Raw genomic sequence first — 18084 nt, forward strand, 5'->3', positions numbered from 1 at the left:
CAACTTGGTACCTGACAATAAAATGGACACCACAGCATGACTCAAAATATATGAATATTTTGAGTCCTGCTTTGTAACAGTAGATTTCTTTTACCATGAACCATCTCACAGCTGTCCCCTATTTTACTGTTTCTACTTATAAGCCCCCATTCACATCAGTATGATCTGACATGTGATTTGACAGGTCAAATCGCATATCAAATTGCAGCCTATTGCCAGCAATGGAAGCGTCCCAATCAGTGTGACGCTTCCAAAAGTAGTTCCTGCACTACTTTTGGCAACTTCTGGAGCGATTCCAAAAGTCATTTGTGCATGAACTTGCACAGATGTCTTTCAAGTCGCCCCTGAAGTCAGACTGAAATGCGGCTTTGAAATCCTGCGAGTTCAGATGAACTCGCAGGATTTCAAAGCCACGTTGATTTGAATGAGGACTTGGAGTCAGGTAGTAAAAGAAAGCGGTGACTGCAGATAAAAATTATATGTTCCCTCTGCACTGCTGACCACTGGTCCTAGGGGCCACCAGGCTATGGCTCATAAACCACCTATGAGAGGAGCCTGAGGGGCCCTTTAGGTAAGTTTTTTTTTTTCCATTTTTTTTTTTATTTGTTTATTTATTTTTTTATTGCATATCAAAAACATACATAATAATACAGATTACATTTTAGTTTTTTAGGTTGATCATTCTATTAATCTCTCACTAGTAGGGATGATCAAACTTTTGAAAAGTTTGGTTCAACCAGAACACCCGAATTTCCCAAAAGTTTGGTTTGGATTCAATGGGACCCGAACTTTGGGAATCAAAAAACACAATTTTGAAGCCCTGAAACCTAATAAATACCCCTAAAAAGTGCCTAGGGTTCTGGGCCATGCCCCAGGGACTATGAATCAGGCAAAAAAAAGTTCTTAAACATTGTCGTTTTTTGATAGAGAGCCAATTATTGAAAAAATTCTTGGAAAAAAAAAAAGATTTCTTTGGATTTAGTGTCTGGGGGGGGGGGGGAGGGGTCTAAAAAGTGTGCCTGTGAAGTTTCAGCTCTGTAGCATGTCCAGAACCAGAATTATAGCATGCCAAACCTTCAAAAATGACTTTTTTGCTTAACCGCGCCTTTCTTTTGCTCCTAATAAAGCAGATGTGTGTGACGCCTTTTGCAGTGGACTTAACGCGTAAGCGTTAACTTGTCACTGAGACTTTAAGTCCACTGCAAAAGGCTTTGCTACTCTGCGTCACACACATCTGCTTTATTTAGCGACAACTTTGGGTCGCATAGCAGTGTGCGTCTTGCAGGTGATTTTCACATCGCACAGTTGATAAAGCCTCAGTGACAACTATACATAAATTAAAATTCATCACAAAAAAAACTGATTATTTTTCTTAGAATTTCAGTAGCGCAGGGATGGTGTTACCCTCCTTTCATAAAGTGCAAATAAATAAAGTGCATAAATAATCCAAAACATCCAACTAAGCAAGAACAGAGTCCTTCAAAAGTCTTTGTTTATGTAGTGCCAGAGCAATACACAGTGCCTTTAATGCAGGGTCATTGGTGTCAGTTATAGGAACCACCGTACAATGTCACCACCACCAGCTCTGGCACTACATAAACAAAGACTTTATTTATTATTAATTACTATTTATTAGGTTTCAGGGCTTCAAAATTGTGTTTTTTGATTCCCGAAGTTCGGGTCCCATTGATTTCAGTGGGGTTCGGGAATCCGAACCGAACTTTCGGGAAATTTGGGTGTTCTGGTCGAACCAAACTTTTCAAAAGTTCGATCATCCCTACTCATTAGTCCAGAGCAACTGCTGCCATTTTTCTGCACCCCAGTTTCTATGTTTTCATGCATAGTTGAGTCGCTTAACCTTGTTTCCATGTCAGAGGTACGGTGGCTTTTTTTGCCGCATTTCTTCCATTAAAACCACTTCTGGCCAAACTTCCCCAGACAGTAGATGGGTGTATCTGGATACCTGATTTCCACCAGTTCTGTGCTGATGGCCCTGCTGGACATCTTCGGATGTCAAAGGGAAGTAAGCATGATGTGTCTTTCATTTGCTGCATTAAGTTTCTTTAAGCGATCACTGTGTCTACAGTCCTCAATGTTGCCCATTTATTTGTGTTTCTTCAAAAGAGCTTGAACAGCACATCACGAAACCTCAATCTGCTTTGAAATCTTTGCCTGGGAGAGACCTTGCTAATGCAGTATAGCTACCTTGAGTCTTTTTGCTGTGCCCAGTCTGGCCAAGGTGTATGACCTGAGACATGAAACCGTCTTCCACAACCTCACCTTAGTAGCAGAGTTTAGCCTTTCCTCACCAAGTTTTAAGCCTCCTTTACAGCTGCTTATACTTCAGTTAATGACTATGTTTCAATCTATATAAGATATTGATGATCATTAGCACCTGCTTGGTATGATGGTTAAACATATACCTGACTCTAAGGCCCCTTTCATACACTCCGGCGGTCAGACGGACTCCTTTTTTCCTCAGCGAGGGTTACAGCTGTGTCTCCGTGCTGTATGTGGAGACATAGCTGTCAGTTCCCCATACATCTCTATGGGGGAATCGGATGGGAGCGGTCCATCATTACGTTCTCATCCAATCCCATCCGCTGGACAGTTGGAAAATAGGGTTTCCATCCGTCCAGATTTGACGGATCGGATGTCAGCGGACATGTCCCCGCTGACATCCGATGCCCCATAGGGATGCATGGGGGGACCGTTCAGATCCGCCAAAAAAAAAAAACGGACAGGCGGATCTGAACGTTCCGCCTGTGTGAAAGAGCCCTAATCCTACAAAATCCCTGACTTTGTGCAAGTGTAATAATTTATGTTGGTTTGAAGCCAAAGGGTTTTCCTTCTGCTCACTGACTTTGCATTTTGTAAATTAAGAGAAATAAACTATATATATATATATGTATATGTATATGTATATGTATATGTATATGTATATATATATATATATATATATACATACATACTGTATAGTTTCACACATGCCTAAAACTTACTATAGTGCTGTACATATGTTTTATTTCAATTCCCTTGCCCAGCAGAAATGAGACTGTGCTGCATTTTATGTACTCCAGACCTCTATACTCTGTATGTTGTGCTGTACATTATATATCTAATGATACTCAATTCTGTATGGTGCGCTGTGCATTATATACTCAATATCACTCCACTTTGTACGCTGTGCTGTACGCTGTATATTCCACACTGCTGTACAGTATACACTGTGCTGTACATTAAATTATTACACTGCTCCACTCTTTACACTGTTCAGGGTCGGCCCTACCATGGGTTCCGGTGGGACCATGGGACCCAGGCGGCACTTAAAGAGCCGTCTCTTCTCTTCTTCGGCTCATACTCGAGTAAAAAAAAAAAGGTCAGCGGCCGGCCCGACATGCACACTGCGCATGCGCCGCCGCTGCTCGGGAAGGCCCGTACACGTTCGGCTATTTCCGGGAATAGCCGAACATGTACGGCTTTCCCGAGTGGCGGCGGTGCATGCACGGTGATGTGTTGGCGCCGGGCGGCGCCATTTATAAATCTAAGGCGCCTTTAGGAACAGGTAAGTGAGACTCCTCCACAGCCAAACTACCTGCCATTATGCGGGGCTGCGGGCATACTACAGAAGATGCAGTGCTGCGGGCATGGTACATGTCCGCAGCACTGCATCTCCTGTAGTATGCCCACAGCCATGCATTCTCCTGTACCATGCCCGCACTCCCGCATTCTCCTGTACCATGCCCGCACTCCCGCATTCTCCTGTACCATGCCCGCACTCCCGCATTCTCCTTTACCATGCCCACAGCCCTGCATTCTCCTTTACCATGCCCACAGCCCTGCATTCTCCTGTACCATGCCCGCAGCACTGCAGGGCACTGTGGCACTATAGACAGGAGAAAGCCTGGTGCGCTCATCTGCCCAGTCCTGCTCCTGCTGTCACCCTGTACACACTCACACCCCTCTGACTGCTTTCATAGTCCTATAGAATGTGGGGCCTTTTGGAGGGCGTGGATTTGTTTGGGGGGGGGGGGGGGGCAGCACTTCATTCTTGGACCCAGGCAGCACAATGTCTTGGGCCAGCACTGACACTGTTCTATACAATATATTCTCCATATCAGTTTGGGGGACAAGGTCCTATGGCACCCAAGGTGAGGATGCCAAAGTGCATCCACCCCTTCACTAGCTCTTTAATTCAGCACTACAATGGAAGCCTCATAGTAAGTCTATGGGTGACATCCCTTCCCAGCCATTTCACAGCCGGTGTTGGGGGGTAACTAGTTACAAAGTAACTAATTACAGTAACTACATTACTTTTTTTTGGTAACTAAGTAAAGTAACTAGTTACAATACTAATATTGATAACTACACTACTTTACTAGGCTATAGGAGGTAACTACACTACTTTACTAGGCTATAGGAACGCGCTTTCCTGCGTTACCTAAGGCGTGCGATACAATCGTTATTTCGAAGAATAGAGAGGGATGAAGTTTATGACTTTTTGTTGCACTTTATGTTTTATTCTGTTTTTTTCAGGTTTTGTTCTCATGTTTCCCAAAGCCTGTGTTTATACAATAAACTCTATGCAGAAAGAGTGTCATGTATCTTCTTCTACACGGTCAATTAAGAAAGAGGAAGGTAAAGTAATAAGTAGTGAAGTTACTTTTAAAATGCAGTAACTAGTAAAGTAATCTCATTACAATTTACAGAAGTAACTAGTAACTAGTTACATTTTTTGAGTAACTACCCCAACACTGTTCACAGCCATTGTCGATCCTCTCCTGCGCACAGTTTCTGCCTCTGGAAACCAGACCGCTTTGGCTGTAGAATAGGTAAGTATAGGGATTTTTGCTTTACAGGTGTTACGCTCAGCGCTCCGGGCCCTCTGCTGGCCTCGGAGCGCTCACAGCGTGTGTCCCCAGATGGCGCTCCTGCGTCTCGGCGTGTGCGTTCCCGCTCTCTTAGATCTAAAGGACCAGTGCACAGGTGATTGGTGCCTGGTCCAAACTGGTTATTAAGGGTTAAGGTTTGTGAAAGGCCGTGCTGACTTAATTAGGCTTCATTTGTGCACTGCCCATTAATACCTTCCCCCTCCCACAGCTTCCTGCCGGATCTTTGTGCCTTGTGCCTCTGAGAAAGCGTTCCCTTCTGTGTTTGTTTGCTCTGCCTGTTGCCGAACCCGTTGCTACCGCCGTCTCGCCTTTGAACCTCTGCCGCCTGCCCTGACCTCTGCTACGTCCGACTACGCTCTTGCCTACTCCCTGTGTACCACGCCATATCAGCTGCCAGAGAGATCGAGTTGTTACTAGGGAACACGACCTGGTAGTTTCCGCCGCAGCAAATCCATCCCACCTTGCGGCGGGCTCTGGTGAAGACCAGTAACTGCTTAGAACCGGTCCTCTAGTACAACCCGCGCCATCGCCTCTCTGGTCCAGAGGATCCACTACCAGTCCTGCCGGTTCGTGACAACAGGGTTAAGTAGATTAGGTTTAGAATGTGGCACAGAGCAGGTTTAGAGTTAGTTAGTTTTTGCCTGGACTTACAATTTAACCTTGTGAAAAAAAAGCTAGCAGGAGAGAATTAAAAGTTAAAAAAATAATAGGGATTAGCTAAATCTTTACCTACCATTTTAGGGTTGACAAATTAATTAGGGTTAACTACAAAATGTGTTTGTCACTTGTCTCTTTAAGGTACTGGAATTGTGTTTCTGGTACAAAGCATTTTTTATGATGATAAAAAATGCAGAAAGCAAAACCTGGGTGACCCCCCTGGAAGCTGGACACTACTGTAGTTCCCCTTAGCACGGAACCAAGAAGCTAGCAGCAATTACTGTGCCTATTAGGGTGGTTTTTAGCTTCTAGAGGGATCAGCCCAGTATGATATTTGCATATTTATATTGGTCCAAGTCTTTCATTTAGAGTTTTGTTCTAAATGACAGCATTCAAAACAGCTAAACTTGGCGTTTTGAATGCTTTTAAGTGCAGGGGGGGGGGGTCTTTTAGACCCCCAGATACCTCCACAAAAGTAAATGTTAAAAAAAAAAATTTAAATGTACAAAAATATTGGCCAATATCCGCCGATACCGATCTGCATTGGCCAAAATATCGGTATTGGCAACGAAAAACCAATATCAGTTGATCACTAATTGCTACATAGGATAACCATTTTACTCAAAAAATATGATGCAGCTCCCAAAGCCTCCACAGTCCTCAGATCCAGCCTGCAAGTTCTCACTCTTCTGAGGTCTTTTCTCTCACAAACCATTCAACAAATGGAATAAGGATTTACTAATCTGCTCTGTGCACCAATATTGCACATACAGTGGGTACGAAAAGTATTCAGACCCCCTTAAATTTTTCACTCTTTGTTATATTGCAGCCATTTGCTAAAATCATTTTAGTTCATTCTTCTTCCTCATGAATGTACACATAGCACCCCATACTGACAGAAAAACACAGAATTGTTGACATTGTTGCAGATTTATTAAAAAAGAAAAACTGAAATATCACATGGTCCTAAGTATTCAGACCCTTTGCTCAATATTTAGTAGAAGCCCCCTTTTGATCTAATACAGCCAGGAGTCTTTTTGGGAAAGATGCAACAAGTCTTTCACACCTGGATTTGGGGATCCTCTGCCATTCCTCCTTGCAGATCCTCTCCAGTTCTGTCAGGTTGGATGGTAAACGTTGGTGGACAGCCATTTTTAGGTCTTTCCAGAGATGCTCAATTGGGTTTAAGTCAGGGCTCTGGCTGGGCCATTCAAGAACAGTCACGGAGTTGTTGTGAAGCCACTCCTTCGTTATTTTAGCTGTGTGCTTAGGGTCATTGTCTTGTCTTGTTGGAAGGTAAACCTTCGGCCCAGTCTGAGGTCCAGAGCACTCTGGAGAAGGTTTTTGTCCAGGATATCCCTGTACTTGGCCGCATTCATCTTTCCCTCGATTGCAACCAGTCGTCCTGTCCCTGCAGCTGAAAAACACCCCCACAGCATGATGCTGCCACCACCATGCTTCACTGTTGGGACTGTATTGGACAGGTGATGAGCAGTGCCTGGTTTTCTCCACACATAACACTTAGAATTAAGGCCAAAAAATTCTATTTTGGTCTCATCAGACCAGAGAATCTTATTTCTCACCATCTTGGAGTCCTTCAGGTGTTTTTTTAGCAAACTCCATGTGGGCTTTCATGTGTCTTACACTGAGGAGAGGCTTCCGTCGGGCCACTCTGCCATAAATCCCCGACTGGTGGAGGGCTGCAGTGATGGTTGACTTTCTACCACTTTCTCCCATCTCCTGACTGCATCTCTGGAGCTCAGCCACAGTGATCTTTGGGTTCTTCTTTACCTCTCTCACCAAGGCTCTTCTCCCCCGATAGCTCAGTTTGGCCAGACGGTCAGCTCTAGGAAGGGTTCTGGTCGTCCCAAACGTCTTCCATTTGAGGATTATGGAGGCCACTGTGCTCTTAGGAACCTTAAGTGCAGCAGAAATCTTTTTGTAACCTTGGCCAGATCTGTGCCTTGCCACAATTCTGTCTCTGAGCTCTTCAGGCAGTTCCTTTGACCTCATGATTCTCATTTGCTCTGACATGCATTGTGATCTGGAAGGTCTTATATAGACAGGTGTGTGGCTTTCCTAATCAAGTCCAATCAGTATAATCAAACACAGCTGGACTCAAATGAAGGTGTAGAACCATCTCAAGGATGATCAGAAGAAATGGAAAGCACCTGAGTTAAATATATGAGTGTCACAGCAAAGGGTCTGAATACTTAGGACCATGTGATATTTCAGTTTTTCTTTTTTAATAAATCTGCAACAATGTCAACAATTCTGTGTTTTTCCGTCAATATGGGGAGCTGTGTGTACATTCATGAGGAAGAAGAATGAACTTAAATGATTTTAGCAAATGGCTGCAATATAACAAAGAGTGAAAAATTTAAAGGGGTCTGAATACTTTCCGTACCCACTGTAACTGTCCCTTACCACCTCTTTGGCACTCCCCTGCCGGCGCTGTCTGCTCCTTTCTCAGGGTGCCTCCTTAGCAAGCTGTGTGCTATGGGAGTACCTGTGCATGTACACTCCTGGGCTGTGTGCATCCATAGACAAGCACAGTGCCGCTCCCTCCTTACAGGAGTTTTAGTGACTGATACAGAAGCCTTTTTTCACTCTTAAAGATTCCCTACATGCTATACATGAGCAATTTGCAGCATGAACATCCCTGGCCTGTAGCTCATTTTATTCATTGACCACCAGACTGGTATCACTCAATATTTCCTCTCTACTTCTTGGTGGTGGACTGGAGGACAGCTGAAATAAATGATAGATAAAATATCAATTCAATTCATGTCATTTTAAATAAAGCATTGAGCATCAAAATCCCATTTTTTATTAGTAACAGATAAAACATAAACCGAAATGTAGCCTTCTTGACTTATGTGATTGTTTCTCTTAGCGCTATCATCCAAATAACAGAATATGTGCACAAATTCAGAAAAAAAATTCCAGTTCTGATTTTCAAAAGCGGAATCCCCGGATTTTTTCCTGTAGTCCATGCTGTAGTAAGGTGATCTGTTATACTCTTACAGACCATGGTTTAAATGTTCCTGGTTCTGATGATGGACACTGTGAAGAATAAAAAATAAGCATTATGCTTTCACATACAATACATTCATATACATCATTCCAGCATTAATTAATTATGACATCAAGATTAGCAGCAAAGTATTGTTTTATGTCAGAATGTAAAACATTTGGAGCTTAAATGATATGTGTATCATACAACTCAACAGGAATGAAAACTTGATAATGATTGAAAATTTGCTATTTCAATGTGCCAAAATAATCCTGGGCGCCCCAGGACAACTGATCTGCAATTCCAACTTAAAGTGTATGTTTGTTTACTTTTGCAATAAAATTTGAGAAACCCCACTATATTTATTTATATACTTTAGGTATATAACACCAACAATTTATGTAGCCATTTACAGAATGTACATTCATATTAGTCCCTGTCCTCAAGGAGCTTACAGCCTAAGGTCTCTATATCACATGCATACATATTATACACACACAAATAATAAGAATAATTTAGACAGGAGCCAATTAATTTACCAGTATATGTTTGTTAGGTGTTCCATTCACAAAGCATACCAAACATGATTAAAAAAATATTTCTTACTGGTATAGTTGGTTTTTGAAGCAGGTTTATACATAGAACTCTATAGGCAGTTTTTATTGGCTCTTTGCTTGCCCTTATCCAGCCCTTGGGGCACTATTCCTCCTCCTGATACCAATGATGGGGCACTATTTCTCCCACTGACACCAATGATGTGGCATTATTTCACCCACTGACTAGTGATGGACGAACATCGGCAGGGGCGGTTTGCGAACTGAAGGCAGCTGGTAAATACATGTCAAATACATATAGGGTCCATTCACACGTCTGTAAAATGGGTCCGCATCTGTTCCACAAATTGGCGGAATGTTTACAGACCAATTGATTTTCAATTCCAGTCTGAAAAATTAGGCATTCACAGGATAAAGCAGTAAATGTCGGCCATTCCAGGCCCCAAAAATTAGCCAACAGGAGTTCGCCTGACAGCAAAGAACTTTGTCTTCTGTGGCTGGAGGTACATTAGGCATTCACAGGATACAGAAGTAAGTGTCGCCCATTCAAGGCCCCAAAAATTAGCCCACATGCATTCACCTGACAGCTAAGAATGCTGTATTCTGTGGCTGAAGGTACAATAGGCATTCACTGGATACAGAAGTAAGTGTCGCCCATTACAGACCCCAAAAATTAGCCCACATGCGTTTTTCCTGACAGCTAAGAACGTTGTATTCTGTGGCTGAAGGTACATTAGGCATTCGCAGGATACAGAAGTAAGTGTCGTCTGGCCATTCCAGGCCCCAAAAATTAGCCCACATGCGTTTACCTGACAGTTAAGAACGTTGTATTCTGTGGTTGAAGGTACATTAGGCATTCACAGGATACAGAAGTAAGTGTCGCCCGGCCATTACAAGCCCCAAAAATTAGCCCACATGCGTTCACATGACAGCTAAGAACATTGTATTCTGTGGCTGAAGGTACATTAGGCATTCACAGGATACAGAAGTAAGTGTCGTCTGGCCATTACAAGCCCCAAAACTAGCCCACATGCGTTTACCTGACATCTAAGAATGTTGTATTCTGTGGCTGAAGGTACATTAGGCATTCACTGGATACAGAAGTAAGTGTCACCCATTCCAGGCCCCAAAAATTAACCCACATGCGTTTACCTGACAGCTAAGAACGTTGCATTCTGTGGCTGGAGGTACATTAGGCATTGACAGGATAAATAATTGTCGACCATGAAAGGCCCCAAAAATTAGGCATTCAATGGACATGAAATGCCTTTTATGCCGCTGTATTTACCGAAGACGAGGGCCATGAATTGTTGTGAGTGGATATTTGTGGCCTTTCATGAGGAATTTTAATCAAACATGGTCTACTGGTCACATGTGTTGAATTCCTCTGATATCCATGCCTCATTCTTTTTTATAAATGTGAGGTAGTCAACACTGTCATGAGCTAGGCGAGTGCGCTTATTGGTCACGATCCCCGCTGCTGCGCTGAACGTCCTTTCGGAAAGGACACTGGAAGGGTGGCAAGCCAAGAGTTCCATTGCAAATTGTGCAAGCTCTGGCCAGAGGTCAAGCCTGCCCACCCAGTAGTCCAGGGGTTCATTACTCCTCAGAGCGTCCACATCGACCGTTAACCCAGTGTATTCGGACACCTGTCGGTCTAGGCTTTCCCTGATGCTGGATACGGAGTACAGCTGTCGATGGGTCAGCTGAAAGAATGATCTCATATCTGAAGTGACCAACACATCTTCAAAACGCCCTCTTCTTGCAGGCGCTGTTGGACTGGTACCCGCAACTGTTTCTCTGTGAGTGGAAATTCCTCTGCCAGCGCAAGCAAAAGCAGAATGCAGCATTTCTCGAGGCAAGGCCTGGAAGTGCTGCATTCTGACCGCCCTCTGTGATGGTGGTAACATTTCCGCCATTTTTTGTTTGTACCAGGGGTCTAAGTACGTTGCCACCCAGTACTGGTCCTTGCCCTTTATGCTTTTTATACAGGGGTCACCCTTAAAACACTGAAGCATGAAGGCCCCCATTTGCACTAAACTGGAAGCGGTGTAGTGGCCTGGCTCCTGCTCATCATCCAGGATAATGTCGTCCTCGTTCTCCTCCCCCCATCCACGGACAACACCAGGGATCCCAGAAAGGTTTAAAGCATGCTCTTCTTGCTCCTCATCATCCGCCCTGGCACCATCCTCCTCTGACTCCTCTTCAGACTCCTGTTGTTGACTTGTCTCAGATGGAGTAGCACCCCCTGGGAATTCATCCAACATTGTGACTTCCTCATCTTTCTGCTCCTGCTCCTCGACGGCTTGATCAATGGCACGACACAATGCACGCTCCACAAAGAAGGCGTAAGGTACGATGTCACTGATGGCTCCCTGGCTGTGACTGACCTGTTTGGTGATCTCATCAAATGGCCGCAGAAGTCTGCATGCATCGCGCATGAGCAGCCACTGGCGTGGTGAAAAAAACCCAAGCTCCCCAGAACCTGTCCTGCCGCAGAGTTCGTACAGGTAGTCGTTAACTGCACGTTTCTGCTGGAGCAGCCTATCAAGCATATACAAGGTTGAGTTCCATCGCGCCGGGCAGTCACAAATAAAACGCCTGACGGGCAGGTTGTGTCGCCGCTGAATATCAGCAAGGCGAGCCATGGCTGTGTAAGATCTTCTTAAATGGCCCGAGATTTTCCTGGCCTGCCGCAAGACGTCCTGGACCCCAGGGTATTTGGCAACGAATCGCTGCACGACCAAGTTCAGGATGTGTGCAATACATGGCACGTGTGTAATTTTGCCCTGTTTCAGCGCACTCAGCAGATTGGCACCATTGTCGCACACCACTTTACCAACTGTCAAATTCAGCGGTGTCAGCCACTGATCTGTCTGTGAATGCAAAGCTGAAAGGAGTGCAGGACCAGTGTGGCTCTTGGTTTCCAGGCACAACAGATGCCGCACAGCATGGCAACGTCTAGTCTGGCATGTGGAATAGGTTCTGGGGATCTTGGGCGGCGCAGCAGAAGAGACGGTAGCAGCGCAAAAGGAGGAGTCAACCGAGGAGGAGAGGGAGGATGGAGTAGGAGTAAGAGGCAGGCCTGCATGCAATCCGTGGTGGTAAAACCAAATCTACATGGGTGCCACGGGTTACATGCTTGACAGTCGTCAGAGAGTTCACCCAGTGGGCAGTAAAAGTTATATACCTTCCCTGCCCGTGTTTGCTAGACCACGTGTCTGTGGTCAGATGTATCTTGGCACCAACACTGTGTGCCAGAGATACATTCACTTGCCGCTGAACATGGCCATATAGCTCTAGAATGCCCTTCTGCGAGAAATATTTCCTTCCTAGGACCTTCCATTGTGGTGTTCCAATGGGCACAAATTTCCGAAAGGCCTCCGAGTCCACCAGTTGATATGGCAGTAGTTGGCGGGCTATCAGTTCCGACAAGCCAGCAGTCAAACGTTGGGCAAGAGGGTTGTCCGGCGTTATCATTTTTTTACGCTCCAAAATTTGGGCCATGGAAGCCTTCCTTTTTCCAGAACAACGTGAGGACAGCATGATGGAAGATGGAGTGGAGGACAATTGTGAGGAGAGAGGAGAAGGAGAAGAGGCTGGACTGTGAGAGCCTGAAGTGTGGCTTTGTGGGTTCTGACAGCATTGCTCCCACTGGGCTCGGTGATGGGAGTCCAGGTGCCTTCTTAAGGCGGTCGTCCCTAGGTGTGTTGGGCTTAACGCGTCTTATGCATTGACTGCAAAGGCTGCAGATGGCAACTCTATTGTCAACAGCGGACACATTAAAAAAAGCCCACACTGCGAAGCAATGTGCCGGCGTCCTGGGAGCGCCAGATGTGACTGTACATGGTTGATGGCTCGCTCCTGATACATTAGCAGTCTGCTGCTTTGTCCCTCCTGTGCAATGTAAGTTCCGCCTGCTTCTCCTCCCTATCTGCTGGTCCATCTCTAGCTCTGAACTCCCCTCCTCTTCCTCTCTTGTGGGCACCCACGTGACGTCCATAGACACGTCATCATCGACGTCACCTTCCCCACCGCTAACATTTGAGATCTCGGTGTAGGCAGCAACAGCGGGGACCAACCTCCTTTGGCTGATCTGGGTTCCTGATCCGATGCCAAGAATGGCTGCGCATTGTAAATGTCTTATGATGGATCGGAAAATAATTCAAGTGACTCAAGCGGAGGGTATATGGTGGTGGTGTTAGTGTCTTTGAGGGTGCACACAGCAGAGAGTGAAGAGGGTGCAGATAGAGAGTATGAGGAGGGTGCAGAAGAGAAGGGCTGAGTGAGCCACTCAACCAGGTCTGGTGTGTCCTTTGACGTAATCGAGCGCACCTTCTAAAACTTTACACTTTGGCTCCAGCCTACTGCTCCTGCCCTACCCCTACCAACCCTGCGTAAGGGCCTGCCTCTTCCTCCGCCTGTCATTTTTTAAAATTACCCTGTGACAAAAGTCTCTAGAGAAGCGCAGTATATGTGGAAGAAGGTATATAACACCCTTCTTCAATCTGTGGTTTTGGGGGGCCACTGGTCTATCACACCAATTCTACAAAACATTGGCCAGTAACTGTTGTCACTGTGTGTAGCACAGTTAACGCAGCAAAAGAGGCAATATTTTTGCAGGACACAAATACACTTATAAAAGTATACTGTTAGATAACACCCCACTTCAGTCTGTGGTATTGGGGGGCCACTGGTCTATCATACCCGTTCTACAAAAAATTGGCCAGTAACTGTTGTCACTGTGTGTAGCACAGTTAACACAGCAAGAGGCAATATTTTTGCAGGACACAAATGTACTAATAAAAGTATACTGTTAGATAACACCCCACTTCAATCTGTGGTATTGGGGGCCACTGGTTTATCACACCAGTTATACAAAAAATTGGCCAGTAAGTTTGGCACTGTGTGTAACAGAGTTAACGCAGCAAAAGAGGCAACATTTTTGCAGTACCCAAATACACTGTTATAAACGTATATTGTTAGATAACACCCCGCTTCAATCTGTCGTTTAGGAGGGCCACTGGTCTATCACACCAGTTAAAATACTTTTTTTAAAAGTGCTTTTGTCACAATGCTGCACAGTGCACAATACAAATCCACTATAATATGCTTTCTATATTAGAAAGTACATTAGAGGTGTATTACACCCCCTATATAGTGCACTGCACACCAAAGAATAGAACACCTATACCAAATACCAGTCTCTGAAAGGACTTTTGTGGTCCTTTAACAGAGCGATTGGTGTCACTGACAATCTGTCCCTGCTCCCCACAGCAAACCTCTCCCTACACTGACAAAAGAGACAATATAGATAGTACACCTATACCAAATACCAGTCCTTGAAAGGACTTTTGTGGACCTATAACAGAGCGATCTGTGTCACTGACCATCTGTCCCTGCTCCCCACAGCAAACCTCTCCCTACACTGACAAAACAGACAATATAGATATAGTACACCTATACCAAATACCAGTCCTTAATCACTTGCCGACCTCCGCAAGTACATATACTGCGGCGGTCAGCCCCAGCCAGGCAAAGTGTCACTACCTACCGCTCCCGCGGTCCCGCCAATGACTTGATTGGGTTCAGAACCCATCAGTCATCAGGTCCAGGCCAATGATTTTTGGCCTGGACCTGTTGATCGGTCCTGCCCAATCAGATTACATGCTGAGCCTGTGTAATGTAAACACAGGCTCAGAAAAGACGTGCTCTCCCATCCCATGATCCTTTTTGGATTAATCTCGAGAGGAGAGCACATCTAACTGTAAGTAACTGCACCAAGCACATACATTTATACTTAGATAGGCACATTTAACCCCAGATCGCCCCCCCCCCCCAGTTAACCCCTACACCCCCTGTCACAACACACACTGTATACAGCATATAACATTTTCCTATATACCTGTAAAAGTGTCATTTGTGACCAGGTGTAGTGCTTGCGGCCCCCCCCTTTTCACTTAAAATACCGCTACCCCCCCAATAAAGATTTAACCCCCTGATCCCCCCTGATCACCCCCAGTTAACCCCTTCCCCCCTGTCACATTGCACACTAATACAAACGTAATATACTGTTTTTCTGTATTTTGTATTAGTGAGATTGTGACTTGAGTTAGCGCTAGCGAGTTCGTTTCTGTCCCAAGTAGGTTTAGGGTCCCCGCCACCCCCCCCAATAAAGATTTAACCCCCTGATCCCCCCTGATCACCCCTACACCCCCTGTCACAACACACACTGTATACAGTATATAGCATGTTCCTATATACCCGTTTAAGTGTGATTTGTGACCAGGTGTAGCGCTTACCACCCCCCTTTTACATTTAAAATACCCGCTACCCCCTCCCAATAAAGATTTAACCCCCTTATCCCTCCTTATCCCCCCCCCTTATCACCCCCAGTTAACCCCTTCCCCCCCTGTCACATTGCACACTAATAAACAAGTAATATAGTGTTTTACTGTATTTTCTATTAGTGTGTTTGTGACCTGAATTAGCGCAAGCGACTTAGTTTAAAGATTTAACCCCCTGATCCCCCCTGATCACCCCTGTCACAACACACACAGTATACAGTATATAGCATTTTCTATATACCCGTATAAGTGTGACTTGTGACCAGGTTTAGCACTTGCCGCCGTTCCTTTTATACTTAGGATACCCGTCACCCCCTCCCAATAAAGATTTAACCCCCTGATCCTCCCCTGATCACATCCAGTTAACCCCTTCCCCCCTGTCACATTGCACACTAATACACACGTAATATAGTGCTTTACTGTATTTGGTATTAGTGTGATTGTGACTTGAGTTAGCGCTAGCAAGTTAGTTTCTGTCCCAAAGGAGGTTTAGGGTCCCCGCCACCCCCCCTCCATAAAGATTTAACCCCCTGATCCCCCCAGTTAACCCCTTCATTGTCCTGTCACAGTGTCACTTTTATAGTGTACAGTTTTTTCTGATCACTATTATTAGTGACACAGATGACATTAGCTAGTGTTAGTGTCAGTCTAAAATAGCGCAGATCCCCGGAGCATAGTTAAAAATAACCCCTTGATTACCACACACACACACACACACACACACTTCCATTACTAGTATAGTGTTTGAACAGATCAATATCTGATCTGATCAGAACTATACTAGCGCCCCCATGTAACGCTCCTGCGTTTCTTATATGGTGTGGATTTTCAGCTGCAGAAATAGTTCCACGTCAGTAGTCATGTAAGAGATATGCTGAGATACCATTCCCAACCTCAATGACTCATCATGTGTGGAAGGTCTTATTTCAGCCAGTAAATACACACAATTGGCAAGCTGGTTTCCTAGAATGACTTTATGTATGTGGTAACACAATAATGAAGGTTGAGGGATAGGTTGAGTCGAGGTGGTAGGTGATAGACACTTGAAGGTGAGACAGTAGCAGATGGATGCAGGAAGGTTTAGCAATGTTGTATGATAGCAGATGACAGAATAGCAGGTGGACATACAAAAGAGATCAACCCAGTGCAGAAAAGTAACAGTAGTCTCAAGAGCTAGCAATCTAGTTATGCAGATGTGATAAACAGTCTTTACTATGCAGAGCTAGATAGTGTAAGCTTAGTAGAAGTTTATAGAGAATTCCCCTGCGGGGTACTTAGCACTATTAGCGATACAGCCGAAGGGTGGTTCAGGAGAGGCGGATGATCCAGTAGCGGGATACAGGGATCAGCGCGGCGAGGTTCCGTCAGCGAGGTAAGCTTGCAAGCATGGAAGCTTCAAGCAAGGTTAGCATCCAGGTAAGGGTGTTTGAACGAACACATGTGAGTGAGAACCGGCGCTTTAAATAGCCATCTAGTCCGGCGCTGGGTGATGACAGCTCCAGTCTTAAAGGTGTATGCGCACCTTTCCAAAAGTAAATGGTGGGGCGCATACACTTGTGGAAAGTGTAATTTAGGGTACCAAAGGTACCGGAACATTACACCCCATAGTTTAGGGTTCCCAAAATGCGGTGTTTGCACGATCAGCACTGATTCCTGCCAGCACCTGCGTTTAACCCCTCTGCTCAGCCCACCCCACCCAGGCAAGTGTAGTAATCAATAGATTACTGTCACTTACAAAAAAACACAACACACAAAACTGCTGTGTTAGCAGAGTCAGGCCTGATCCCGGCTAGCATTAGCAGTTTTTTTTGGTAGCGCTTGAAATAGTCCTTGACAACCAGGTGCTTTTATTACCTAGTAGTCACACTACTGTACCGGTAAATTTAGTTACCAAAATGTCCAAACGTTGGTACAGTAGTTCAGAGGCTTATAGTATACTGACCATGTCAGATGAGAGTGATAGGGAAGCCTCACTGGCAGAATCAGAGTCAGTATACGAACCTGATGACGGCAGCGGCTCCCTGACAGATGGATGGGTCCCTGTAAGACCCAGGCGTACCCGACCCCATTCTGGAGTTGTTGAGATGCAGGAATCGCAGGGTGCTCGTGTGGAGCAGAGTGTCGGTACTATGGCCGCTCATCCTTATGGTGGCCTGGCAAGCACCAGCAGCCTAGTACACCCTGGACCTAGTACAACCAGCACTGCAGTATCACTTGCTGATGTGGCGAGTCCCATAAGTGCAGTTGAAGCTGGTGCGGTGGCTAGCACGAGTAGTGGCCCGCAGCCACCGCGTATTCGAAGACAGGCCCGTAGAGCCCATAGTGCCCTCCCTGATGCGCTGGCATATCCCAATTGGCAACCCACTGATTCTGTGTAAAAAAAAAAAAGTCTGGTGTGCTACAAATGAGTGCAAATCGATGGACAAGGCCCAAGCATGCACAAACAAACGGTGATATAAAGAAATAAAGAAATATATAAATAGTCTCTTATATCTCTTGCAAATCAATATAACGTGTTTACCGTGACAAACTCCACCAGAAAAAAACTTTAAAACTTGACAAATGTGCAAAATTAGTCCAGTGTTCATAAAACTCCAAAGAATAATCAACTGGTGAAT

At 45.1% G+C, this 18084-nt stretch overlaps 1 protein-coding gene across 2 annotated transcripts in view; it reads right to left on the reverse strand.

Moving 5' to 3' along the window:
• Window positions 1-18084, reverse strand: part of XDH (xanthine dehydrogenase) — an 897187-nt gene that overhangs the window by 683107 nt on the left and 195996 nt on the right. The window contains exon 36 of one of the 2 annotated variants that reach the window (XM_082252549.1): window positions 8174-8615. The exons of the other annotated variant lie outside the window; for it this stretch is intronic. Within the exon in view, the coding sequence (XP_082108675.1) occupies window positions 8565-8615 (51 nt within the window). The 3' untranslated portion in view covers window positions 8174-8564. Of the gene's footprint in view, window positions 1-8173; window positions 8616-18084 lie in introns of those variants that run through there. 2 annotated transcript variants of the gene reach the window in all.

Source organism: Pelophylax lessonae (assembly GCF_965119305.1).
Source record: "Pelophylax lessonae genome assembly, chromosome: 3".
In the NCBI taxonomy this organism is placed as follows: Eukaryota; Metazoa; Chordata; class Amphibia; order Anura; family Ranidae; genus Pelophylax; species Pelophylax lessonae.